Source organism: Parasteatoda tepidariorum, chromosome 4, assembly GCF_982258835.1.
Source record: "Parasteatoda tepidariorum strain Cologne lab strain chromosome 4, Ptep-v5.0, whole genome shotgun sequence".
Taxonomy (NCBI): domain Eukaryota; kingdom Metazoa; phylum Arthropoda; class Arachnida; order Araneae; family Theridiidae; genus Parasteatoda; species Parasteatoda tepidariorum.
In genome coordinates, this window is record NC_141758.1 from 85,373,715 (window position 1) to 85,401,525 (window position 27,811).

The 27,811-nt window shown below is 27.9% G+C and overlaps 2 protein-coding genes across 3 annotated transcripts; one reads left to right on the forward strand and one right to left on the reverse strand.

Annotated features, from left to right (window-relative positions):
• Positions 1-86: 86 nt before the first annotated feature.
• LOC107455172 (KICSTOR subunit 2) lies at positions 87-24,139 on the reverse strand. Of its 2 annotated transcripts, XM_071182517.2 has the most exons (12): positions 24,055-24,139; positions 23,966-24,016; positions 20,399-20,517; positions 19,087-19,233; positions 16,893-17,227; positions 15,765-15,902; positions 11,372-11,504; positions 10,065-10,154; positions 6,315-6,409; positions 5,972-6,134; positions 2,974-3,087; positions 87-417 (listed from the first exon to the last, which is right to left on the reverse strand). In XM_071182517.2, exons 3-12 carry the CDS (start codon positions 20,501-20,503, stop codon positions 244-246), a joined length of 1,494 nt encoding a protein of 497 aa, XP_071038618.1. In that variant the 5' UTR covers positions 20,504-20,517; positions 23,966-24,016; positions 24,055-24,139; the 3' UTR covers positions 87-243. The 2 variants fall into 2 exon arrangements, with proteins under 2 accessions (XP_071038618.1, XP_071038619.1); XM_071182518.2 differs by lacking the exon at positions 23,966-24,016 and having other exon boundaries at positions 24,077-24,104.
• Positions 24,140-24,222: 83 nt separating this feature from the next.
• Positions 24,223-25,398, forward strand: Hexim (Hexamethylene bisacetamide inducible). Its single transcript, XM_016072682.4, has one exon. It carries the CDS (start codon positions 24,399-24,401, stop codon positions 25,266-25,268), a length of 870 nt encoding a protein of 289 aa, XP_015928168.1. The 5' UTR covers positions 24,223-24,398; the 3' UTR covers positions 25,269-25,398.
• The last annotated feature ends 2,413 nt before the right edge of the window (positions 25,399-27,811 follow it).

Consider the following 27,811-nt stretch of genomic DNA (forward strand, 5'->3'; position numbering starts at 1 on the left):
CAAATAACTGCTGAAAATTTCTAGAATCACTTTAGAAAAAATTAGTATAAGAAGCTGAAGTCTCCTTTTTATAAATAAACTAAATGTTTTAAAGATTTGTAATCTATTTAATTAGTAAATGTTAAAATCTGACATTTAAACCATACAACATAAATATACATTTATATATATCAAAAGTGATTATAAATTTCGATATAAAATTTGAATCAACAAATCAATGCCACAAGAAATGTTTGGAGTAGATTATTTAGAACCAGGCTTCAAACTTGAAAATAATTTGTTTCCTCTCAATTGAGTGCAGATACCGTGCATAAACCTATGGATATGAGTGTCTCTGTCTGTTTTTTTACTTTCGAAAATTACAACTAGTGTCATTCTTGCTTCAATTTTGGACATGAAGTATGTTGCATTCATCCTCTGAAATAAAAAACACAACAACTTAGGATTGGTCATAATGTATAGTATCTAAAAAAACTAAACTCAGTGACACGGCAGCCTATAGAGGCCTACTGTGCCCATCTGAGTTTTCTTGGGCTCTGGGGTGCAGGAGCAGATGTTCCGGTCAGGTGGTCAGCCAAACGCGGAACCCCCAGTGTTTAGTTCCCATGCATACTTCGTACTCATTTATCGACCAGAGGCTGAGTCAACCTTGCTTGGCCCGAGGATCGAACCCAACACCTGTGGCAAGGGAGCGCGAAGCGCTACCACTCAGTCACCGGGCATCAATGTATAGTATCAAAGAAATAAAAAAATAAAGCCCAAATAAAATTTTAAATACCTGGTATTGTTTTAATATACTAATGAAATTATAAATTCCATACTAACTAATGTAACATTTACAAATTCTTTCACTGTTTCGATTAAAATATTGTATTATTTTAGCTGAAATGCAAAATTCTGCATTAGTGTACAAGTGCACCAAAAAGCAGATCACCCTGAATAACTTTTGATCTAATAATCGGATTTTTACTTTTTATGACTCAATCTTAATGGTTCGAGGGGATGACCTCAAATATGCTAATAATAAGAGTAGACGATGTTTTAAGTTACGAAATCAGACACAAAAACGTACAATCTCTGAATAAACATACTATTCTTTTTCTAACTCTTACGTTTAGTAGCCGTAATTAGAGAAACATAGTCCCAATAGTTTGGCCTGGAACGCTTCAAAGTTTGGACCCGTAATGTTAATTTTATTTTTTGGGTATTTCACTATATCTCAAGAACTGTTTAAATTAATTGAAACAAATAGAATTAAATTAATTAAAATTCGATTTCTCAGGAACTATTCAGCCGATTTTGCTCAAGTTTTGTACTATTGGGTCCAAAGCACCCAGATTGTAGCTATGACCTACTTTCTTGAGGTCAGAACTTATGCCTGATTCAGATTATGCCTGCCTGATTTAGAGCTCTATTTATTTTTATTCAATTTTAACAATAACTTAGTCACATGACAAATATAGCTCAACACTGAAAAATGGCATGAAAATCCAAAGTAAATCTGCAAAACAAAATGCATGAAAATCCAATGAAATCCAGGCAGCTAACTCACGATTTTATCAGATAAGGGTTATAATTTTTTTTTTTAGAATCTTTAGTGGTCTACTTTAGAAGATCTTATAGTCAAAGTTTGTATTGCAATCTATGCATTAAGAACCTTGGGTCTGTACCAGTGGTTCCCTAAAGATGCTTCCCAAAACCCAAGAATTCCGAGAAAGAATCACAGGGGCTTCAAGAATTGGAACATTTTAGCTAGAAATACATTAATTCATTATATAATATTTAGGCTAGTGTTATGAAATTATTTAAATAAAATGCAAATAAAAAATTAAATTTTAAAATTTAAAAAAATTATTAAAAATTGAATTATTCAATTGAATTTTCCACTGAATTTTTCAATTAAAAAGATATGCACGAAACAAATTCAGAACTTGACTAGATGCCTCATCATACTCGCGAATTCAACTGTGTCACATAAAACCCTGTTTCAAGTCTATTATTAAAGAGTAAAAGAAAAGAAAAAAAATTCATTCTTCACATTAAATATTCTAAAACTTACTCTTGTTCTCTTTCTTAAATTAATATGTTCATATGCTAATAAACTTTATTTATAAAGTTGGTGTTCTGCTAAAAGAAAGTCGATCATTTAGAGTTCCATTGCCGAAAGAAACTGAACAGCTGCTCTAGACACAATTACTAATCAAATAAAATTAGACTACGTATGTCATTTATTGAGGTATTGCCAGATTAATATACATGAAAAACTTCACTTTAGTTTTTTTCTCACTTGTTTATATATATAAAAAAAAACTTTAAAAAATGTTGAAATTTGTTACACAAATATGTTGTGAAAAAAAAATAACTTGATGTATAACAGAAAAAAAAAACATTTTGAGATAGTGATTATAAGTTTAGATTCAGTTACATAAAACTATGACATTTTATACTACAATTTTAGAATTTCTTACATTATAATAGTATACAATAATTGTTACATCAATTCTTATGTTTAAACTCTTTTCAAGAATTGAACAAAAAAATCATTTAAATTATTTTTAAATTTAAATTTTTGTTTTGAAATTGAGAACTGTATCATTTACATAAAAATTTGATAACATAAAACATTATTTAAACATATTTTAAGAGTACCCCATTCTTGCTAATATTTTTGGAAATATCTCGGTCATCTTACTAAATGTGCTAGATTTGTTAAAAGACTTAGATATTATTTAAGCCGCAGAGCTCATGATTAGTCATGATTTTTTAAAATTTACTTATTATTGAACTTTAAGCGAGTAGCTTTCTTGCAACAAAAATCTGGTTTATCCCTATGTTGTTCAATAAGAAAAGTTGAGTATAGTAAGAAAAATTTATCTAAGGGCTCAAAGCTTGGATGGTTAAAAAGTTATATTTAAATGGAAAAGTTTTTAAACAATTTTTATGCTATATTTAAATTTATTTTAGAATACTTACAAGATCATAAAATGAGACAGCAGTATCAGTGTTTCTAATATCTTGTTCTTTGTTATTCATGATCATTACAACACTTGGCCAATGACAAGAATGTTTTTCTTGAGAGAAAAAATTCTGAAAAAAAGGAAAGAAAAATTCACTTTAATATAAAGAGAAAATTTTGTTTAATGCTTTGAAAGTCTAAAATGCTTTGAAAGTCTAACAGTATTAATCTCAAGTATTAATACTGTTAACCACCTAGTAAAATAGTATTAATCTCATGTAAGTGAAAAAAAAACAAGTTAGAAAAAGACAATTATTAATAGCTTACTATAGATTACTGTTGTAGAATGATTCAGTGGCAAATGGTTGCATTGAATAAAGAGGTCATATTTGATAACAAAGAAATTAAATAGCAGTAAAACAATTAAAACCAACAATATGATGGTATGGTATTTTTAGAGCTTTCCAATAAACCATCTATTGCCTGCCACGTAAGTATTAATACAGAATTATTGTGAGTGATTACAATGCCCTCTTTTGGTCAGGCAGAAATTCGTAAAAATTACAATAAATTACAGTTTACAATCTCTGCTCAAAAGCCGACCGGCCTGTGTAGGAGTCAGGGAACTGGCCTTGCATCAGAAAGGTTCTGGGTTCGAATCCCAGGCAAGGCATGGATGTCCTTTCCTTCTCTGTACTATCTGTCCTTGCTGTGGGAGCAACGTTGGCCCACCTAATATAGTGCTCTAGCAAGAGTGGCCAACAAATCTACCCTTCAGATGCCCGTATGACGAAAGCCCAAGTCAAAATTCCGGAAAATTCCACGAGTTAAAGAAAAAAAAAAAAAAACAGTTTAAATTGAAATATTAGAAAAAAAATATAAAGTTTTTTTTCCTTTTTCTCAATATTTCTTAGTTTACTTAAAATATATTTAAAATTTTACACATATCTATGATGACATGGAGAAGTAATTAAAATTTACAAATATGTCTTTCTTTCTTGAGTTATGATTATAACAACTATTTACTGATAAAAAATGAACATTAATCATGAATATAAGCTTATAAAGTAAAGTCTCTCTGTCTCTCTCTTACAAACAAATAAAATAAACTGTGTTTTTAAACCTTTGAAAATTTGATTTCCGGAAACTTCTGTGATCAATGATTTTTTGAAACATCTGGACCTTCGATCTCTGGAAACTTCCGGATCACTGTTAGCGAAAATTCCGGAAATCCGGATTTTTTCAGGAGCAGAATCAGCCCTGCGAAAGATCATTTTCCAGGGCGGCGTTGGAAAAAAAATAGTTGCTCAAAACAGTGACTACCAACAGCGATACTAGCTCCATAGCAGCACATGTATTGACATAGATTAGTAAACAATAGCGCTCGCTACCAGCTCAACACAGTATTTCCGCACACATATTCTTTTGTGAAATATACCTATTTAGTTCCTCTCTATCTGCCTCTATATATAGTTTTGAAACACCCTGTACACATAAAACTGTATATTCAATATTTCAACCCTATTAGTATATTAAAATAAATGTTTAAGAATTATGAATACTTAGTTACCAGTTATAAGGACCATGAAGCTAAGTCTGCTATATATGTATATAGATATGTTTATGCATATATGGGTGTACACGTTTATACCAGTGTTAGGGACGGGAAATGGAATAACATAGTTCTTATAACCATTAAGTACATAATTATGGTAATACTTATTTAGAATTTATAATGAACATGCTTCTGATTTCAAAGAAATGTTAAGATTTATAATATAAATTAGAGATGTATGATTACCATTACAGTTAATTTTAAGTCACATGTTAATGATAATAGAAAATTTCCCTTCCAAAGTAACAGTTACTAACTATGGCTATTTTTCTCTATTAGCTCTATTATATCGAGAGCTATATATTTTATTTCACCAATAGTTGAAACGCCTTAGCAGATTCTGAAAAAGATATTCTGTTAAAATTTTTTCTTACTTGAATGAAATGTTTTTGAGAGTCCAAGAGACTTGTTTCCTAATTTGTAACAGGAATTGTTTATTAAAAATTTAAAAAAAAATTTTGTAAAATGAAATTAAACTACTTGTAAAGTAGCTATATAAGCACTGTAAAAACATCTTTTAATATTTGACCTGCCTTTTGTTAAATGTTATCTCAATCCCCTTCCTTAAATGCAGGAATTTTTATTTTTAATAAATGTTTGAAATCAACTGATAAAACAGGTTAATGAAAAGAATTAAAAAAAAAACATTTAAAAATGCATTGAAGTATTATTACATTATTATGAACAACCACTCCTCGAGTTCTACGAATTTATTGTATAAAATAATATAATATTTCGAGCATAAAATTTTATACAAATTAATGTTTTCAAACACAATCACATTTTATATAAATAATCGCAATTCATAACATCTGCTGAAATGATATTGTACTCGGATACTGGGCCAACAATGTAAATTGCCACAGATAAAGAAATAAATTGTCAAATATTCTACAGTAGGGAACCGATTATCCGGAACGATCGGGACCATCGCTATTCCGGATAACTGATTTTTCCGGTTTTCTGAATCGCTACAAAAAGCTGTTTTTTTTTACTGTTAAACCCAACTAAAGAAAGAAAAATAATAATTTGAAAATAATCTTAAATAGAAGAAAAAACGATGAAGTAATACACTAATGATTATTTCCAAAATGATGGTAAGGTAAACATCTTTCAAAATAGAAAGAAAAATCCCAAAACCCTATGAGGAAAAAAAAAAAATTTTTTTTTTGAAAATGCGGGAAAATTTATCGAATTTCGTTCCGGTTTTCTGATTTCCGGATAACGGGTTCTGTACTGTAATTGCATTCAAAACTATGAAATTATTTGGTAAAATTATAAACACGATGCCAAGGTTGCTACATAAAGAAATATGAGATTTTAAACATATGGTACAGATTTACATCACTATGCATTATTAACCCCGGTGAAAATAAACATAAAAATTTAAGTTCACTCACTGGAGGATAAGAAACTATTGTTGGAAATGAATCAAGCCCTTTGGGTGCTTCATAATGTTTACCAGGACAGGTGTATCCATGACCAGCATATCCCTCAAGACCATTTGTATCAAGAACGATGGCTAAACAGGCAACATCATAACGTTTTTGAAATGTCATAATCCTGAAATTGTATTCATTTCTTAAGATGGAAAACAAATATGATTTTTCTTTTTAAAAAAAAGTCGTGCTTTTCTGAGTGAAAAAATTTAACGAATTACATAATAAATAAAACAAAAATAAGGATGAAATCAAATGGCATTATAGCTAAGAATAAGGAAAATTGTTTTCAAGGAAAACATACTTGGAGAAATAGTCGACAGAAGCTTTGGAACAAAAACTTTTCATTTCCGGAGGAGTAGTTTGCTTGCTTAAATTTTCATGAAAATATAATGTGAACTAGAAATAAAAGAATATAAGAAATGAGCATTTTTCAAAAAAAAAAAAAAGAATACAAATATTTAAAGCAATGTAATATAAATATTTTTTAAAGCATTTATGATATACAAAAATAACAAGCATCAAATAACTATTATGGAATATAAAATTGCATTGCGAAATTAACTATCAAGTTCACTTTTTTATGATTATTATTGTAAATAAAGTTTATAACAGTGCAAATTCACTTTAAAGTTTTAAATCAGCATAAAATAAAAATATATAATTTTATTATATAAGCACATAATAAAAAAACAGAATAAATGTTTTGATATAATTTTAAAAACAATTCTGTTAAAGAATGCATCTAAAGATGGTAATTAAGTATTATATGTGCTAAAAAAATATGAATTAAAATTTTGTTAAATCAAGTTCACTTTTTTATACTGTATATAAAGTTTATAATAGGGTGAATTCAATTTGAAGTTTTAAATTAGCATAAAATAAAAATTTATAATTTTATTATATAAGCATAAAAAATAATTTGAACAAATGTTTTTATATACTTTAAAAAAATTTTTTTTTTAAAGAATGCAACTAAAAATGGTAATTAAGTATTAAACTAAAAAAATATGTATTAAAATTTTGTTAAAAAATATCATTTTTTGCATTCAATGAGGTGATTTCAAATTAAATAAAATACTAGTGTAACTTCATTTTATAGCAAAAATTTCTGAGCACAAGAAAAAGGCTAATATTTAAAACATATTTTAATTAAAAAATTTTCTGTTTTGTAAATTTTTACATAAAATTTGTAACAAAATTATGTTTGGAACAATATGAATCAAACAAAATGTTTCAAACTTTGGATGGCATTTTGGTTAAAATGAAAGAAAAAAAAAAACGATTTTTAATTGTAAAATTAATCTTACAATTTTGAATATTTTACAATTATTACAAATATTTGCAAAATTCATCAAGATTCATAGTTTTTCAATGAACACAATGATTAAAGACGGTAAGTTTTGTATTCTTATACAATAATGAATAATCCTACAAACTGTAATACATTATAAAATTTTTAACAATAACAAAAAAAGATTTGAAAAAAAAAATAGTTATTCAAATTCATTGGAAGCATCACATTTTAATAAATTTTGTGTGTGACTGAACTATAGATAAATCGTGCATAGAATTAAAACTTTTTTTCTATTTGGCTAGAATGGGTAAACATTTAGATAGTCCATAGGGTTGAGAATACTTTAGGTTAAACTATATTGTTATCATCATCCAAGTTCATTGGTGATTTATTCATGAAATAAAATTGTGATTAACAATATTTTAAGTAAAAAAAACTTATCTTTTTATTTATAAATGTTGTTCAGTGAAAAATAAGTAATAAAAATATATAAATTACCAGACCTTCAAAACACCTTTGTAATATTTTTTAAAAAAAAAGTCAATAATTCATCAGTTTTAACATTCCATATTTGTAATAAATTATATTTACAGTAGGTTATATTTAATTATTTTAAAAATATTCAAATGAGGCTTAACAGATTTATGTTGCAGAAATCATTTTGAAAATATGTACAAATTTAGTAAAATCAGATAAAATAAAAATTATACAAATTAAATTTAATATTTAAAAATTATTTTTATATTATGACTGATTTCTTGTAGTATAAGGGTGTTACATAATTATATCATAAAAGTTTTGTAATTTAAATATCAGTATTTTTAATGTGTAGTTAAAATTTAATAAACAATGAGCCAGGGTTGGGGTTTTGGACAGGATATGTGGGTTTTACTGTCGTAAACTGTCCTAAACTGACTAAAACTGTCCAAAATCTTAAAGTATCCAAAACCTTGAACTTTGGTAAAGATTCTATAGGTGTAACCATTGCACACATAATAATTACATATCTTAGATACTTTTTATACAATTTGCTTTAACTTATTAAAGGAAAATAATACAATAGGAAAAGATTTATAACTTTTGAAGCTTCACAAGTTATTGAACAACAAAAGTGAATACCTTATCCTTTAAATATGAATAAATGTGCTTTTAATACTGATAAATTATGTTTTTGTATAAGGATAAATAATGCAATATTAAAAATAATAATAAACTTTTTTAACAAAACAAAAACTTGTCTTTTATGTTTCTTGTTCAAAAATTAACCTTTTATTTTTCACAATATTTTTTTTAAAATTGTGACATAATTTGAATAAAAAGCTGTTGGACAAAGGGGTTTTAGACAGGACGGTTTAAACCGTGGATCCATTCTGTCCTAAATCTTGCCAACTCTGCAATGAGCTATTTAAAAACTAGAAAATATTTTTAAACAATTGAAAACTTTAAAATTACTCTAACCTACTTACTATTCCCTAGATTCTAATATTTAAAAATTGGACACGGATGTCAACATCAGTAATTGCTCATAAAACTACGTAAAACCAAAAAAACAAATTTAAAGTTTACAAGAAACAGTGAACCATAAAATAGAACCATATATATAGAAATTAAGAGTGCTGTACAGGAATTAGATGATGCGACACGATCACAGTTAAAAAAACTCAGTGGATAATTACGAAATGTTAAAATGAAAAAAAGTACCATTGTATTATCAGCATACATTTTATTATTTTCATATACCTCTTCTTATCTTTAATTAGTGTTCTGATAACATTTTGTCATTGTAAAAAATGAAAACCAACAATTATCACCAAAAGTATAATAGGATTAAAAGACAGTACAGAATAGGAATGACCAGTCAAAATATCACATAACAGAATCCTGTGCAGACAAAATATTGCAGAAATAATAAAATAATAGTCAGATAAAAATTATATTTATTGTAAGAATTTCATGCAAAATTTTATTTTAAAAGTGAAATGTAAATATATTTCCTGCAGATAAGTATTTTGCTGCTATTGCACTCAATTAACCATTACACTTTGAGAAATTATAATATTTTTTATCAATTTACATTTTGTAAAACAACTTAACCTAGTTTTATCAATATTCTAATTAAATTTCATTTTATAAGATTATAAGCCTTAAAAATAGGAAGTCCATTTCAATAATTCATAAAAAATGACGTAAAACAAAAGGAAAATTAAATCTTCATATTGCATAGTAACAAAATTGACTTAATGCATATAAAGTAGTCTAAGTACAGTAGGGAACCGATTATCCGGAAAGATCGGGACCATCGCTATTCCGTATAACTGATTTTTCCGGTTTTCTGAATCACTACAAAAAGCCGTTTTTTTTATTGTTAAACCCAACTAAAAAAAATTTATGGAAATAATCTTAAAAAGAAGAAAAAACGATGAAGTAATACACTAATGATTATTTCCAAAGTGATGGTAAGGTAAACATCTTTCAAAAAAGAAAGAAAAATCCTAAAATCTTATGAGGAAAAAAAATATTTTTTTAAAAAATGGCGGGAAAATTTCTCGAATTTCGTTTCGGTTTTTTGGTTTTCTGATTTCCGGATAACGGGTTCTGTACTGTATTACATTTTAAAACTAACTGGATTCAAAACAACAACTTAGTAATAACTTAGTCAATAACATCAAAAACTCAAAATTAATAATTCAACAAAACAAAAAATATCTTTAGTATATAACAAAGGAAACAGAGGAAAGCAGAAGACAATATGCATACTTTTGAGACTAGAGCAGATTTCAAAGTTCTCAACCAATTGTATAGAAGAGGAGGAGGTGCTGGTTTAAAAAAGCTAGATGACTTTTTCACCTATAAAAATTGAAAATTTTTTATTAAAAAAAGCTTCACAAAATCCATTTATTAATAAAGCATTGAAAATTTCATTTGATACTGTCACTGCACATCATAAAAATGCACTCCTATTTGCTCTTAGTCTGGAGTTTACATTATAAAAAAATTATATACATGTATACAAAAATAAATAATACATATTACATATCTGCCAACATTGGAGAATGGAAATAACAGAGATTTTACTAGCGACACTTTTTAGGCTACAAGTAAAGTTTTGATGCATCATGCACAATCATGTAAGTCAAAAAGAGAAATTAAAAATAATATAATTTGGCAGACTTAATTCTTACATTACTTTATTCTTACATTTCGCAAAGCAAAAATTATGTACATAAATCTTAATCTTAAGAAGATTCTTTAAACCATTATTTATAATTACTTTAACTATTAACACTCAACATACTGTTGTACTGGCAATAGTACCATCTGTTGAGGAATAAGAGAGGTATTTTGGTCATCAGAGGATATTTTATTGCCAAAAATTATTTTTCAATTTCTTCAACAAATATGGAGAAATTTGAGAATATACGGTTAAACAGGAGATAGTCGTAAAATACAGGAGTCTTCAATAAAAAACAGGAGACTTGGCAGGTATGATATTAGAACAGAAGGGACAATAAGACTAAAAAAATGTCCCGGACTTGTCCAGATTAAATTTATTGAATTTCCTTGGTTTTATGAAACCGGTGGCATAAAACTGATCATTAATTTTTTTGGCTTTGGTTTATTCTGATGTATAAAATATAATACAAAATACAATAGCTTGTAACATAAGTTGAAAATAATGTTTTCTTTTTTTAATTACAAGACCAAAAAAATGGACTTCTAGGTACTTCAAACTCAAATTAATTTCTTTTCTCTGACTTTTTGGATATTTTAGTTTTATTCTCTAAAGCTTGTCTAAATTTTCTATTATGATACAATTCACTGATTTTAATACTCTGTAGCCACCCAGAAAAATTAATCAATTGCAGAGGGTTTACATTATATAAAGAAGCATCTGATTATTAATTTAAAATTAAGTTTGGAGCTGTGAAAGAAAAAAAATATTTATTTTAATTAATTTTGATGTTACAGTTATTGTTATATTTTTTATAAGAAAAAAAAAGTTTCCCATACAATAAATTTAAAAAAATCTAAATTTTTAAAGAAAACTACTTATATGAAATTACATCTTTCGGTAATGAGAGCCAGGCACCTAATTTTGAATGAGCATCATGCAAGCACAACAGTGAAGGCAAAAATCTCCAGTTTTGCATGTGTATTTCAGCTTCAAGTAATTTCACCAAAATCTCACATTCAGAGCTACAAAAGAAACATGCATATACTTTTAAAAATCATTCTAAAACATTCTTTTATTTCAAAAGACTTAAAATATTTTTTTACAAAATTAGTAATATGTGATTTTGAGTTACCTAATTCATATAAGGTGTTCCGAAATTAATCAAAAAGTGTTTTGGAACATTATACTGGATGTTCAATTTTACATAATATCAATTTTAAAAAAAGTGCAAGAAGATATGAATGTATGGATTTCTGTGTTCTGCTTAGGAAACTATGCATTTATTTTCAAAAAATTTCAAAATTTGTTGTAAATTTAAAAGCTGGCACAGCCTGCTAAAAAATCTATAAAATAATTTTTTATGCTGTATGTCAGATCATTTCAACTGAAATATTTGCATGGGAATCTACTAATTTTGTCCACTGATTGCATTATGTTATTGCTGCAAATGGTGATTATTTTGAAAACATTATTTTCTAGATTAATCTCTTTCATCATTAATATCTGTTGACAAACTTTGCAGTTTATTTTATAAACTTTGGTGAGAATAAATTGCTTAGTTTAGGAATATAAATTTTTATCATCTTTTGTTTTTATTCCTTTTGATTTCATTTGTCATTTTTGAAGTGGCCTGTATATATATATATATATATATATATATATATATATATATATATATATATATATATATATATATATATAGCATAATAAATAAATACAAAAAACACGAAGAAAATTAAGAAAAACAATAGACTATAATAATTACAATAAACAATAATTCACACTATTGTATTGATATATTTTGTTTTGGCTATATTGATACAATATTAGAAAGCACTCTTTTTTGCGGATATAATCGTGTGGGCTGATTGAAAGATCATATCTTTTATTTTTCAGATTTTTAAAAATTTTTTTTGTCCCTTTTTTGGATACCCCCCCTGGTTTTTTGTTATTTCCCCCCCCCTCCCTGTTTTTCATCTTTATCTACATTTTGAACTTATATATATATATATATATATATATATATATATATATATATATATATATATATATATATATATATATATATATATATATATTATATATATATATATATATATATATATATATATATATATATATATATATATATACTTATATATATATATACAGTGGAACCCCGATTTTACGTTGTCCGTTTCGTACGTTATTCCGCTTCCTACGTCATTTTCTGCTGATCCGTAAAAATTGCCTATACCGATAATGTTAAAAAATCCCGGATTTTGCGCTACCCCTTTTATGAAAATCCCGCTTGATGCGTTTTTCTACTAACAGATCAAAACAATTTTTTTATTTTATTCGAAATGGTTTTACTTATTTTTCCGTGCTAGCATACAAAATGAGATTTTCAGTCGGTTTTGTTTGAGTTTAAAAGCTATAGCATTTTTTCTCATTTTCGAAACATTAGTCATCGTGTTCTTTTCTCGAAAGAAGATGTCGAAACGAAAATGCTTTTCTCTGGCCGAAAAGGCTGAAATCATCGAAAAAGCTAAAGAATTTCATGGCACTAAAGTTGATCTTGCTAAATCTTTGGGTATTGCTTATTCAACTTTGCAAATGATTTTAAAGCAAGAAGTTTCAGTAGAACTACACGCTGAAAAACTCGGAAAATATGCCAAGAAGAGAAAAACACTTGAAACATCTCCGTATGATGAGTTAGGAAACATTTTAATGAACTGGTTCAAGGAAGCCAGAGCAACAAAGATTCCTATAAATGGATCCATCCTGAGAGAAAAGGGGCTTGAAATTGCTGAAAGACTTAAACTCCAAGGCTTCAGTGCATCAAATGGCTGGATTGATCGATTTAAAAAAAAGGAACAATGTATGCTTCAAATCTATCCGTTGCGAATCCGATAGTGTGGATATGACAATTGTGTAACAGTGGAAAGAAGAAACTCTGCCAAATTTATTAAAGGGCTGTAATCCAAGTGACATATTTAATGCGGACGAAACGGGATTGATTTTCAACCTATTGCCAAACAAGACATTGACAATTAAAGGTGAAAATTGCCATGGAGGAAAGCTTTCAAAAATGCTCTTTACTGTTTTGCTCTGTGCAAATGCCGATGGAAGTCAAAAGTTAACGCCTCTTGTGATCGGTAGAGCAGAGAAACCACGGTGTTTCAAAAATATCAAAAGTTTTCCTACCGATTACACTTCAAAAAAGCATGGATGACGCAAGCACTATTTAAAAATTTTCTTCGAAAACTGGATAAGAAAATGAATTTTCAAAAGCGCAACATAATTTTATTCCTAGACCAATGCACTGCTCATTTAAACCTTAAATTGAAAAACGTGCGAATAGAGTTTTTGCCAGCTAACTGTATGAGCAAACTTCAACCACCGGATTTAGAAATTATACGATCATTTAAAGAGAGTTGCCGGAAGCAACTGGTTAGAAAATCTCTTATGTTTCTTGATTCTGGTGGCTTTCAGGATACTCCTAAGGCGAAAATTATTGTTCTTGGGGCTCTTAATTTGATATCTTTAGCTTGGGACAGTGTCGACCGAAAGTACATTATCAATGGATTCAATAAAGCAGGATTTTCAATATCGGAGGAGAGCGCTGTTGTTTTGGAAGAAGAAGAAGGTAGCGTGCCTGAAGTTGAGGACCTTCCGGAAGTCGATGATGACTGTGACACAGATATCATTACTTCAGAAATCCCTTTCATAAGTGATTTAATGCCTGATTACGACGATAGTGCTGATAACGATGAAGATGCAATAACAGTAGACGTGCCAACAGCTGAACAAGCGATACAAAGCATAAAAACTCTAAAACAATTTTTACTTGCAAATGTAAATCAAGAAGCAAATTTGCAAAAAATTGTTAGTATTGAATGAGCTGTATACGAAATTGTAGCTAGAAACGAAAAGCAAGTTAAGATTACTCATTTTTTCCATTAATTTAACTGGTAGGTGTCAATTTTTAAAAATATGCATAGATTTTTCTTAACCCGATTTTACGTTATTCCGCTTCGAGCGTTTTTTATCGCTAGTCCGACGGAAAACGTAAAATCGGGGTTTCACTGTATATATATATAAATATATGCATGTATATATACATATAGTTGAACGCTGCTTAAAAATTTTCAGGCGGACTAGAGTTAAAAACGCACAAAGTGGAAAACGAAAAATTGGGGTAAAAAAATATAAATATATTTTTCAAAATTTAACACTTACGAGATGACTATTAGAAAAAATGTGTAATCTTTACTTTAGATACAATTTACACAATAATGTTCTTCCTCAAAACTTACTATTGCTCACAAATTTGCTTTTTGGTTTACATCTGAAAATAAATATTGTTTCAGAGTTTTTATGCTTTGGAACTCTTGTACAACTGTGGATATAGCTGTTGATATTTTTTACTTATCTTCATCGTTTTCATAACTATCATCGGAAACAGGCATTAAACTAGATATTGAAGGAGTTATCAAGCAATAGGGATGTGTGTTGCAGTCGATATACATGTCAGCAACAAATCTTTAGCCATGCAATGTTATCTGAAGAGCCAATGTTCCTGTTGGATCCCGAGAAGACTGCTAGATTAAACCCACATTCGAAATGCATTTTATTCAACACAGTCAAAATCAAATTCAAAGCTTCGAGGACATTCATTTTTTGTTATGAAATCATCTTGCAAGTCACCAGAATCAAAAAAAGAAATGATTACTTAAACAGGTGGTAAGCATAACATTCTTTAAATGATTAAATAATTCTACGATTCAAAGATTGAAAAGAGGAGTGGAAGAAACTAACTTGCAAATCTCTCATACTTTACATACTTTAACCACACTTCTTCTACTTAGCCCATCTGATTTTGACAAATTGGTTCCCTCTTACAGATAAAAGGACAATGAGATTGAAAAGAAAGAATGTCAGAACAGCTTTCAACAATTATTAAACAAGCCTCTACTCTTTTTCAAAAAAAGAAAAAAAAAGAACGTTTGTGTGAACTTTGTGGAGAAAAAATGGTTTTGATCTGCAAGAAAAACGTATAAAGCAAGGTTTCTTTTACAAAGATCCAGAGATAATTTAATAATACCGGAAAAGGCAATTATCTCGATACAGAAGAAAGAAAATGACAAAGGAAGCGAGATAACCTATGAAATAGACAATGTAAAGAGGTTCCATTGTATATACATATTGCACCTAAAGGCAATTCAAATTTTAGTACAAGTTAGGCAAGAGGCTGAAAAAAATATTTTTTTTCTTAGAATGGTAAAAATAAATTTGAATACCTAAAAGAGGACTTTAGTGGTGATAACATAGGATGATGGAAAAGTTTCTGATTTGATTTTACAATATCTGATATCATGGCTAATAACTGTTCAAACTTCATAAATCTAGTTGAACTCATGGAATGCATTTTTTCATAACTATGTATTAGCTAAGAAAATATATGTTATATTATATAGAAATTTTTCATAAAGGTATATAAATAATGAGAAATGCAAAACATGCATGCATATTAGATACAGTATTTATAAAATATAATTTATAGAATTTATTTTTTAAAGAACATAGGCAAGTTATATTTTATAATAGTGATGCATAGGTAAGGTTTTCCCTTTAAAAAAAAAAAAAAAAAAAAACAATGATAATGTAAAAGGAACTTAGTTTTTAACTTTGATTTTAGTTTTTCTTTTGTGAGAATTCATTTTTGCATTTAGAGCTGCAATTTATTTGTTAGATTAGAAGATAATATCCATAATTTTTTTTTTAAATACATGGTGATTAACTCACTGTGAATATAGAAAAACACATGTAGGTTGAGGTTAAACAACAAGTTTAATGAGGCTTAATATATATATAGCTCAAAAATAATAAACATAAGAATGAGTATAATAAGAAAAGAAAGCAATTTAGAGGATTTTACACGAAAAAAAAAGAGGCATTTTTATTCATGAGCACAGGATAACACGTACTTTAATTACTGTTATAAAATAATAAATCTGTTAAATTTAAGTTGCTATGAATTTGGCAGAAAGTTTAGACAGAATATTTCAAGACAGAAAGTCTGAGCTCATGCATATGTCATACATTAATGTATAATTCGAAGTCTGATACGTCATAGGTAAATTGAAAAACTTGGCTTTCAACAAATGTCTGTTGTAATTTTGCAACGAACCAGTTTGGAAAAATTTCCAGTGTTTTCTATTCGTGTTTGACAGTTTTTAAGCTCAATGTAATGAACCCACTTATCTTTAGGCTAATTAAGGAATACATCATCAATTGCTAAATTAGCGTCAATTGCAAAATCTTCATGTTATCAGTAATCTTTATGTTTCATTAAAAAATAATCAGTTCTGATATATGTAACATTCTTTATCCTAACTGGTTTAAATAGAAAAAAATATAAAGGATACAACTCCATTGTCTTTAAACGTGCCCTAACATAACTCAATAATTGTCCACATAAATGACTAGCTAAATTTTCCAGAATATCTTCCCCAAGGTAAGTAGGAAAAGTGTGTACACTACCACGTGCTGAGCTACCAATACTTATAGAACTAGCAGTTGATCCGGAAACTTCACTGCAGGCACTGATTGGAGAAGGTGATGGCAGGGCAGTGGGTGGAGATGGTGTTCGACAGGATGATGTTGGAGACATGGTAGGTGTTGATACAGGAGTTATATAGTGTTTGTCTTCAAGTTTTTGATACTCATTTAAAAGGGTTTCATAGGTTGATTTTAAGGTACTCTGAAAGTTAAAAGTAATAATGTTCAATTGAACTAAAAATACAAAAATTGTTATCAACAATAATAGTGAAACTAATAAAACATTCTGAAAATTTCATTATTTTTGTTACCTCATGTTTTTTTTTAAATAAAACATTTATAGAACTTATTATAAAAGTATGACTCTAAAAATGCTGCAATTCTTAAAAATCAACGCAGTTTGTTTTCTGGAGCAAAATTAATCTTTTATTATAAAAACAATGATTTCATACACAGTCAAACCAATAATATTGAACTGTGTTATATAGTAAAATCAACGCAGTTTGTTTTCTGGAGCAAAATTAATCTTTTATTATAAAAACAATGATTTCATACACAGTCAAACCAATAATATTGAACTGTGTTATATAGTTAAATCAACGCAGTTTGTTTTCTGGAGCAAAATTAATCTTTTATTATAAAAACAATGATTTCATACACAGTCAAACCAATAATATTGAACTGTGTTATATAGTAAAATCAACGTAGTTTGTTTTCTGGAGCAAAATTAATCGTTTATTATAAAAACAATGATTTCATACACAGTTAAACCAATAATATCGAACTGTGTTAAATAGTATTAAGCATTTATTTTATAAAAAAAGGGGGGGGGGGCAAAATCATAGCAAACTGACCACCAGTTTATGTAATCTGTTGACAAGTGAAGTAAACTAAATTTGACTGGAATTGTTACGAAATTCTAATTTAAATGCTTTATAAGTTGATCACATGATAAAATAAAAACTGTTTGTAAAATATTTATGTATCAGTATTTAACTTAATGTGCAGAATTTTAAAAGTTCCTAAGAGTTTTAAAGATACATACTTTACCATGTAACAAAAAAAAAATCAATTTTTAATTAGGTGGTAAGGCTAAGAGCACTAATTTGCTGCCCAAAAGATCAACATATACAGTTAATATTGTACATTAATGCAGAAAAACTAAGATAGCATTTTGTTTTTTTGATACTTTTATAAATAAAAAATGACTCAGAAAAATAAGTATAGTTAAAAATTTAGGTTTTGAGTTTATGTATAAAGAAAAATAGGGTTTTAAATGAAAAAATTCAAGTCATATTTTATTATCATAGAATCATTATTGAGGATTTTTTTTTATTTACAGAAAACATATGTCTATGTTCTTTACATCTACTCCAAGTCATGAAAAATCATTCCAAAAATAACAATTTTGAATTTTTGTACAGAAAGAAAACTGAAGGAAGGGTCAATTCTCTTTATTGGCATTTTTCTTTAAAGTTTGAATCAAAAGTCAGTGAGGGTCACTCAATATAGGAAGAGATCTACTATTATATCAAACATATATCTAATTCAAATGAAAAAGGGTGGCAAAGTTGTAATAATTTGGTCAAAATTTTAACTCAATAATAATTTTAAATGCCTGTTTATAATGACAAACTTGGCCTTCCTCCGTTATTAAAAGAATATATATTATCAGTAATTTTCTTATTTATTGTGTAGTTGAAATCTATTTTAAGAGTAAAAACTTTTTTTACAAGAGTTAAATTGTGATAATTGTTTTCTGTGAATAAAACATGCTGAAATTTATTTTTTTAGAAAAAGGATTAAATGTTAACTTAAAAGTTAAATGATATTCAGAAACTACGAAACGTAATGACTTTTAATGCCGTGACAAACATTTAACTAGAATTTCAGATGGAAGGATGTTGAAGGAGTTTATTTATTTATTTTTTTAGTTTGAGAAAATCTCTTCAAGAAACTTTTTGAAATTAATTCTAAATATAAAAGCTTCAAATATAGGTGAAATTTATTTCAATAAAAGTAAAATAGTTTAGAATACAATAAGAATGTAAATTTTCTCACATCCTTTCGTAAAAAACCCTTTGGTCCAAGGAACATAAAATTTGAATAACTCTTTTCAGCAGGAGCTAAAGCTGCAAAGGCTGACAAGGCAGAACTAAAGAAAGGGGCAACTGCATGATTTTTTACTGCTACATCTCGTTCTTTTTCCTAAAAAGAAATCCAGAAATAAGAACATATTAAAAAATATAAGACAAGTTTTGTTGGCAAAAAATCTTTTTTTTTAAATTTACAAACTGGTGCAATGTTTTGCTATTATTTTTTAACTAATTTTTTTACATTAAAATGAAAAACATTGGAATAAGTCTTATTACAGACAATACAGAAATAAATTAATAAAAGTAATTGAAAGAAATTATTTAAAAAAAACTATGCATTTAAAATTCCATAACAATTTAAGACACAAACAAAGACATGATATCATATGAACATTTCATATTTTGTCATAACATATATTGTTATTGTAATACATATCTTATCACTAAAATTTTCTCTGAACTTTTCTTTCCATTTAAATTCATTAATGCTTATGGTTCACTTTTAGTAATAATTGAAATTATAACCAATTATCACAAAATTTATTAGTTAATCATCAATAGTGGTGACATTATAAAGTCGTGTAGTATCTGAAGTAAAAGCAAAATAAAAGTTAACAAAAATTAGAAGATTATCATTTAAAAATGTTTTCTACTTCTTAAATGTTTTCTAAGCTAGTTTTAAGATTTAAATCAAATGTTTTGCAATAATATTTATTTAAATGCACATAGTATCAACAGGGGTGATTGTGAGCCCAACTCGAAAATCCTGAAAATTTCTTGAATAAAATCATTAATGATGCATTTCAAAAAAATTTGTCTTTATAAATTTAAATTATTGATATTTTCAAAACATGAAATTCTAAATAAATTACATGCAGCATAATTTAAATGAATAATTATTTATAAGTCACCTTTTTTCTCTAATCATATTCTACCAGAAAAAATATTTACAAATGAAAGAGTATAAATTCTAGTTCTAATATTTTTAAATAAAATGTACAAGAAATTTTTTACACAAATGTGATCGATGATTTCGTGGAAATGCACAGATCGCGGTCAGTGAAAAATCCGGATTTTTTCTGGAGCACAGTCATCTCTGTATCAATAAATAGTCACAGAAATAAAACAATCATGTACTATATTTTTTGTTAACTTTTCAATATTTATAATTTTAATAATTTATTTTAAAACACACATCCCGTAAGTGATGAAAGTAAAAGCTTTAATACATTTTATTAACAGCACATTTAAAACTATTTTTTATGTATTATACATACCAAAAATTCTTTTGCTTTGTCATACGCAAAATTTCCTAACAGACTGAAATACTCATCTAGAATAGCTTGCTGTTTAGCAATGATATCTTCAACGTTCTCAGACATTTTTCCAATTTAATCTAAAATAAATATTTCAAAAGATTAAAACTATAACGTCAGGTTAAAAATAAGTAGGTATTTAACATCTAACAATAGCTATTACGTACGTTCTTTTTCACTTTTGTAGCATATGAATGGGTAAATGATAGGTGCTTATAAGATTATTACATTTCACAAAAACATTACATAAAAAAAGGTTAATAATAGTGACAAGAATGATATTTTCATCAAAATATTAATTACACACACAGATAGGTATGAACTATGAGCGTTATAGATAAAAAAAAAAAGTTAAATGAGTCACTATGTACTTAATACAGTCTGCATTCTTTGTGTGATCCCCTTAATATAATCTAGTTTTTTCTTAATGATGGATACATAAAGACCCGTTTGCTATTGCATTGATGGAATATATATTTTTTTATAACCAATTAGATAAACTGAACTCAATCATTTATTCTAATATAGCAAATGAAACATTGATAAATTTTTTCAGTTCCCATAAAAATCACTGCAAAATAAATTTAAAACATTTTTGCTATTCTAAAACAAAATACTTTGCTTCTAACTGACAATAGATAATTTAATTAAGCAAAAGTTTCAGATAAATTGTTAGAAACATAACTTCTTTTGATACAACCACACATTAAAAGAGGAGCTCCTTGGAATGTATTCCAATGAAGGAAGAGTGTGACATAATCTTCTAAACTCTCTCCTTAATAGTCAAAAAATTAATGCAATATAAAATAATAATCAAACAATAAAGAATAATCAAAATTGTATATTGCACCATTATCAGGAAATCAAGGTTGTAATAATTTTGTTTTATTATCCCATATGATCAGGGTATACTGAACATAAAATCCTGAGTGCATTCAATAGGTTAAAAAGATGTCAAATTTTTTTTTATTTTTACATTTCCTTTCTTAAGCGCACAGTAAATTGATTAATTATTATATAAAATAATAATCGAACATAATCAATATTGTTTGATTACATAAAATAATAATCAAACAATAAAGAATAATCAAAATTGTATATTGCACCATTTTCAGGAAATCAAGGTTGTAATAATTTAGTTTTCATATCCCATATGATCAGGGTATACTGAACATAAAATCCTGAGTGCATTCAATAGGTTAAAAAGATGTCACAATTTTTTTTATTTTTACATTTCTTTTCTTAAGAACACAATAAATTTATTCAGAATTTTTTTGTTTTTGTTTTTGAAAATTTTAATCCATTTTATGAAATTTTATAGTCTCAGTTAAAACTTGTGGTTTTTGCAGTTATCCAGAAGAATGCTTTTTTATCAAAAATGGTTGTCCAAAACCAGCATATAATTTATAATGTTTTTCATTAATTATGAATTTCATGTTTTTAAACAGCACTTTTAATCCATAAGTAAAAATCAGCTCAGTTATTATCAATTTCTCAGTTAATTTCCTTATCTTCACAATGTAGGGTGACCCGGGGTAATTCACGATCACTCTGTTTCTGGGGTAAATAATGATCACCTAAGTTTTATTTTAAATTTTTTTTTTTTTAAAATTTGAGACATGGACAAGAATGCTTGTACATTTTACTAAAATATAACTACATTTACTTAATAATAGTTTTTTGTTTAATCTAACAAAATAAGTATCTTTTAAACTGCTTTCTGTATTTTCCATTTCAAAGATGGGTTTCAAAATGTGCACATTTCTGCAAAGATTCCCCTCCTTCTCTTAATAATAAATATTTTGAGTTACTTTCTTTTTCTTTGATATAAAAATAGAGTAAGCTTTTGTTTAATTGTTTCGCATCTACTGTAAACATTGTAATTAATTATAGGAAACTATATCAAATGTTGCCCCTACACATGGGGTAATTATTGATCACTGGGGTAATTCCTGATCACTGTCATTTTTTCTTATAAATAGTATAAAAAATAGCTAATAAATAGCGGATTGTCCTTTCTTAAATAACAGTTCATATTTATTAAGTGGAACAACTATAAAATGTATTTTAACTGTAATCACAAAATTTGCTTTTAACTGTATACAAGACAAATATGTTCTGATTTTCACCATTGATGGTTTGCCTTACCTTGCTTCTATCTTAATTTTATGTGTGTACATTGTTAGAATAATTTTTAAGTTTATAAATTTGCCTAATATAAGTAGTGTGAAAAATTATAAGCCTAAAAAAATACTAAGCTTCCAGAAAGCAAAATTAGTGAATTTCTTTTAATGATTGAAAATGAAAATTTCAGTGTGAAAGCTGCTGTCAGAGCTGTTGACATACCTTACTTAACTTTACACTCTCACTTAATGAAGTTAAAAAATCCAGCAAAAGTAACCTATGCGGCAACTCTTTCTTATATTCTAGTAGAACATTAGAATGAGTTGGCTGCTTGCCTAAAATGTATGGCATGAAGCAAAGATTTTTGGAAAATTTAAAGTGTTAATCCTTATTCTTGCTTTTAAATAAATCGTTTTATTAGCTGCTTAAACATATCTCTTTGACTTATTTGTTTGATCTTGATGTCTTATTTGTTAATTACCACTGCATAATTACTTTTAAACAGCCCCTTTACTATAAAAAGTGGTGATCAGTAATTACCCCAGAAATGATCAATAGAAGAGGTAATTCCTGATCACTAAAAATTTAAAATCTTTTAAATTCTAATTAGATTTTCAAACAAAAGAAGGTAGCATAGGACTCATCTCATATAGCCTCAAACTTCCAGTAAATATTAAAATTCTATCTTGAATAGTTTTTTCACAAAATAGATGTTTGCATTTTTTGATCAGGAATTACCCCAGGTCAACCTAGTTTTATTTCGGCAAAATAAGTTGCGTATATATTAGCCATGAGTGGAATTTTTGACTGCATGTTTACTAGAAAGGTATTTTCTATTTTCCGTAATCCTGTGTTTGAATAAATATTGAGACTTCTTAAAATGTAACAGTTAATTTTAATTTTTCAACAGTGGTGAGGGAAGAAGCAGAGAACATTTCTAAAGTGTGTTTATTAAAGGTTAATCTTTTAGACATTATTTTCAAAATTCAGCTAATTTCAAAGCATAGGGGGAAAAAAAATCATTTACACTGGTAAAGATATTAAGAAAGAATCACGAAAATATGGACGTAGCGATTTAGCAATTTTTTTCTATCAAATTTTCGGTCTATCTAGATGTTTTAAGATACAAATAATTGTATAATGGAAATAATCTAATGCTCTTTCGAAAAGCGATATTGAATAAACTTCAACTATGGCAAACGTTGGCGGGGATAAGCCCTTTTTCAATAATTAGAAATTTCCGAAAGTTCTCTTCAATATTTTAGACAAATAAAGAAAATTTTCATGATTCAAAAACGATTTAAATCCACCTATGTTAAAAAAAAGAGACATACATAATAATCTTTTTCAAGTTATTTAGAACATGTAATAAAATTTTATCTCGTGTACAAATATTTATCTTACCAAAGCAAACTATTTTTAGTTGAAAACAATCCATTGAATAAAAATATAAAAACTAAATTATAAGAGCTAACATGACTTATTAGATTCTGACAAGTTTTGGTTTAAATTTACTTTTGTAATCGAGCTCGTTGTAATCGAGTGACAATGACAACATTAATTTACTTTAAAAGATCGAACATGGAGAATATTATTGTACGCTTTGACCTAAACTCGTAAAAACTAAACTTGCAACTTGTTTTTATCGAAAAATCAATTTGAAACTTCAACTTCAACTAACAATAAAAACAAAAAGTTAGATGATGAAATCAAAATTAGTAAATAAGCGATAAGCAGAGAGCTCGCAGCACTTAACTATACTCAATACTCAAATTAGTAACTGCTGAGTATCAAACAAATTTAATATTCTTTTGCAAACGTTTTCGAATTTAAAACTATGTCTGACTCTGAAAAAAGTGAAAAAGATCAATTTAAAAGTGCTGCTACTGATGAAGAGCAAATGCCTATTGATGATAGTGAGATGAATAATGAGGAATCTAATCGCATCTGTGAAAAACTTGAAAACATTGACGTAGGAGCTCCTTCAATTCGAGTTCGTACAGAGAATCCATCTCACCATGATATAACTGATATTTTGAATTTAGAACATGACGCATCTTGTGGAGAGTTTGCCAGCGAAATAAAGGAACTACCGGAATCTAAACACAAATCACCCACATCAAAGCAAAAGCATCGATCAAGAGTCTTAAAGAAAAAATCAAAGCCTATGAAAAAGCGAAAATGGAGGCCTCTGTGGAAACTCACTCGTAAAGAACGGGAAAAAGTCCACGAGCGGGAGCTGAAAAGAATTCAGAGAGATCGGGATGCTCTTCTTGCTGCTGGAGTAGCTTTAGCACCCCATAATACCAGTGACTTTTTGATAAAAGATAGAGGTTTGTCATCACCAGAGGATTTTTGCTTGGATAGGGAGGTATATTGTCGAGAAGATTCTTTTGACAAGGACTTTGAGGAAGAGTATGAGAACTATTACAGTAGTTACCTTCAGAAGTTGACCAAATTTGAATTGATAGAGCGATGGATTGACGCGGAAGATAGGATTGAAGTTTTGGAAAAACAACTTAATGTCATTAGGGAACGGAAAAGATTGTTAGGATTGAGTGGAATTGATGTAGACTCTGAGATGGCCAAAATCGAAGTGTTTAAGGACGAGATTAATAAACTAGCTCAGGAAAACGATGAGTTATATCAGAAGAATACTCATCTGGAAAAGTATGTGACTGAATGTAGTGATAATGTTGATATGTAGTTATAATCGTTGTGATATTGTCTATGTGTAACAGTCTCTAGATAGTTTATATTGTGTTATTTTAGTTTAATGCATTAGTTCATCATGTTTTTATGATCCTTTAGAATGAAATAAATAAGCTTCAACATTATGTTTATTTTAATTAAGGTTTCATTTGTGTGTTTTTTTCAATAAGAAATTTAATTAAGAACAATGGGTAAAGTTTGCAATTGAACGTTACTCTTATTTGTGGCGAGTTTATTTAATAGGAAAGTAAATCAAGAATAAATTGCATAATGATAAAACAAGACCTGTAGTATCCTGAAAGTGATGTCAATGAAAGCGAAGAATATCATGGTAAGCAGAAATGAAGTTTATGCAAAATTTGTTGTGATACCAAGTAGTATTTGAATCTACATTTTAACCCAATGCAGCTTAATAAAAATGGACTATTTCTGAATAAGATTTTTTCAGGCTTCTCACTAATTTCATATGACTAACAGATGATAACGCAAATGCTTTTCATCCTCGTCGATTTTAGTTATGAATAGATTAAATTAAAGTTATCAACTGAAAGTTGATTTAACCAGATACAAAAATTTTCCTCAAATTTGTGATTTTCTGCCTTCACGTTAATATGCATAATTTCTATATACACAATATGACAAAAAAAATCGACGCACCAAGGAGTTGTCCGATTGAAACGAAAATTGGTTTATTGGAAGACAAAGTACAGAATAGTAAATGATTAAAATTTCAGAACAATTGAATAATTTGTTGCAGAGTTACAGTAACAAGTTCAATAAGGTGTTGACCCGGAACTAGCCTGGATACAAGCTGCCAGATGGTCTCTTGCGGTATTTCCTGCCAAATTCGATCTAATTGTCGAACGAGGTCATCAACATTCCGTGCCAGATGCAATCGCCTTCCCATCATTTCCCAGACATGCTCGATGGAAGAGAGATCTGGCAGGCCAAAGAAAAGTTTGACAAGCTTGCAGACAGTTCATAGCAGCACGTGCCGTATGTGCTCTGGCATTGCCCTACAGAAAAACCAGCCCAGGGCGCTGCAATAGAAACGGTAGCAAAACAGGTCTTAGGATGTCGTCGCCAGCCATATCTGTTCAAAACATTCATGCATACAAAATTTCAAAGCAATCGGATGATTGCTTCGTGGTGCGTCGATTTTTTTGTCATAGAGTGTATATATATATGAAAAGGTTGAAAAATAACTGCAACAGAAAAATTTTTAAACGAAAACCAATTAGTTTGTTAACCAAAGCTAATTTCTAATTGGTTGGAAAACCAATAAGAATTAATATCAACTTTAAATCCCAACTTAAATTTTTCAATTTGCTTTATTACAAAATCATTCACTGATGAAATTTTTTTAAAAAATTTAAATGTATAAATTAAAATAAAGGTTCGTGGTCTAAGTCAGCGGTTGGCAAACTATGACTTGTAAACTATGTGTCATAAGTTTCTTTCATACAATTGATAAACAGCTTATAGTGACTTAATTTGAATCTTTGTTATGAAAATTCAATTATTCTAAGCTAATTTAAATATTTTTAAAATGTTACAACTTCTAATCTGATCGACTCCAAGAAATAAATTGATTATCTTGTTATGTTTAAAAAAATACTGTAAATAATAATTATTAGTATATCTTGTTAAAATTTTATACTTTTCTCATAAAGAAATATGGTAGGTACTACTTTGTTATATACTGATTACAGCAAAAATACTGATCATGGTTAGTTAATAAATTTTTTAAGCGGAACATAATCTTTATCTAAGATAAAAAAAAATAGTCATGATCAAATTAAGATTTTCAAAGTGAATTCAATTTTAAAATTCATGTAAAAATAGTGTAAATGTTGTACTTTCACATTCTGGAAGATCTTCAAATGAAATTTGAATATCCTAGAAAAATTATTTATCCATGATTCAATTAAAGGCAAATATATTTACCAAGAAGCTGTTCAAGTTTTATGTAAGCATGTTTTGGAGAATTTCTAACCCTTTTCTTCTTCTCAGTCTTGATCCTACATGTTAACCTAAGGTCTTTGTAAAAAATTTTCTTTAGTACTCAATTTTTTAAAAATTTAGAATCAGCGAATATAAATCAAAGTAATTATCAATTCTATTGCTTGTAATCAAGCACATAGGTATAACTTTTCCATAACAAATTGAAATGAATTTAAAATTGGTGTCTAATTATGCTTTTAATATAAATTGTTGCCTTTATTACACCTTTGACAAGGATTACAGAACACAGAAGTTAAAGCAAAACTTAAGATTTGATAAATCTGCCTCTTTTTTTTTTTTGGGCAGTATTTTGTTTTAGCACCAACAAATGTAACCAAGTTTTTGTTTTAGTTAAGTTAAAAATCATGACATTTTGTTCAAAAATAAGTATTGAAGGCATAGGGTGAGAGGGGAGGGACACTTTTTACTTTTAGAAAACTGTTTAAGTTTTATACATATATATGCATATTTATAAATAAAAAATAAATGAACAGTTTTCTAAAAAAAGAAAGCGTACCCTTCTCTTTCGTTATG

Excerpts from the sequence above, each read along its gene's own strand:
- LOC107455172 (XM_071182517.2), bottom strand. The coding sequence starts at position 20,503 with ATGTCTGAGAACGTTGAAGATATCATTGCTAAACAGCAAGCTATTCTA. Across the intron at positions 19,234-20,398 it reads ACAAAGCAAAAGAATTTTTG|GAAAAAGAACGAGATGTAGC; the intron begins GTATGTATAATA and ends ATTTCTTTTTAG. Across the intron at positions 6,135-6,314 it reads TCTGTCGACTATTTCTCCAA|GATTATGACATTTCAAAAAC; the intron begins GTATGTTTTCCT and ends ATACAATTTCAG.
- Hexim (XM_016072682.4), top strand. The coding sequence starts at position 24,399 with ATGTCTGACTCTGAAAAAAGTGAAAAAGATCAATTTAAAAGTGCTGCT.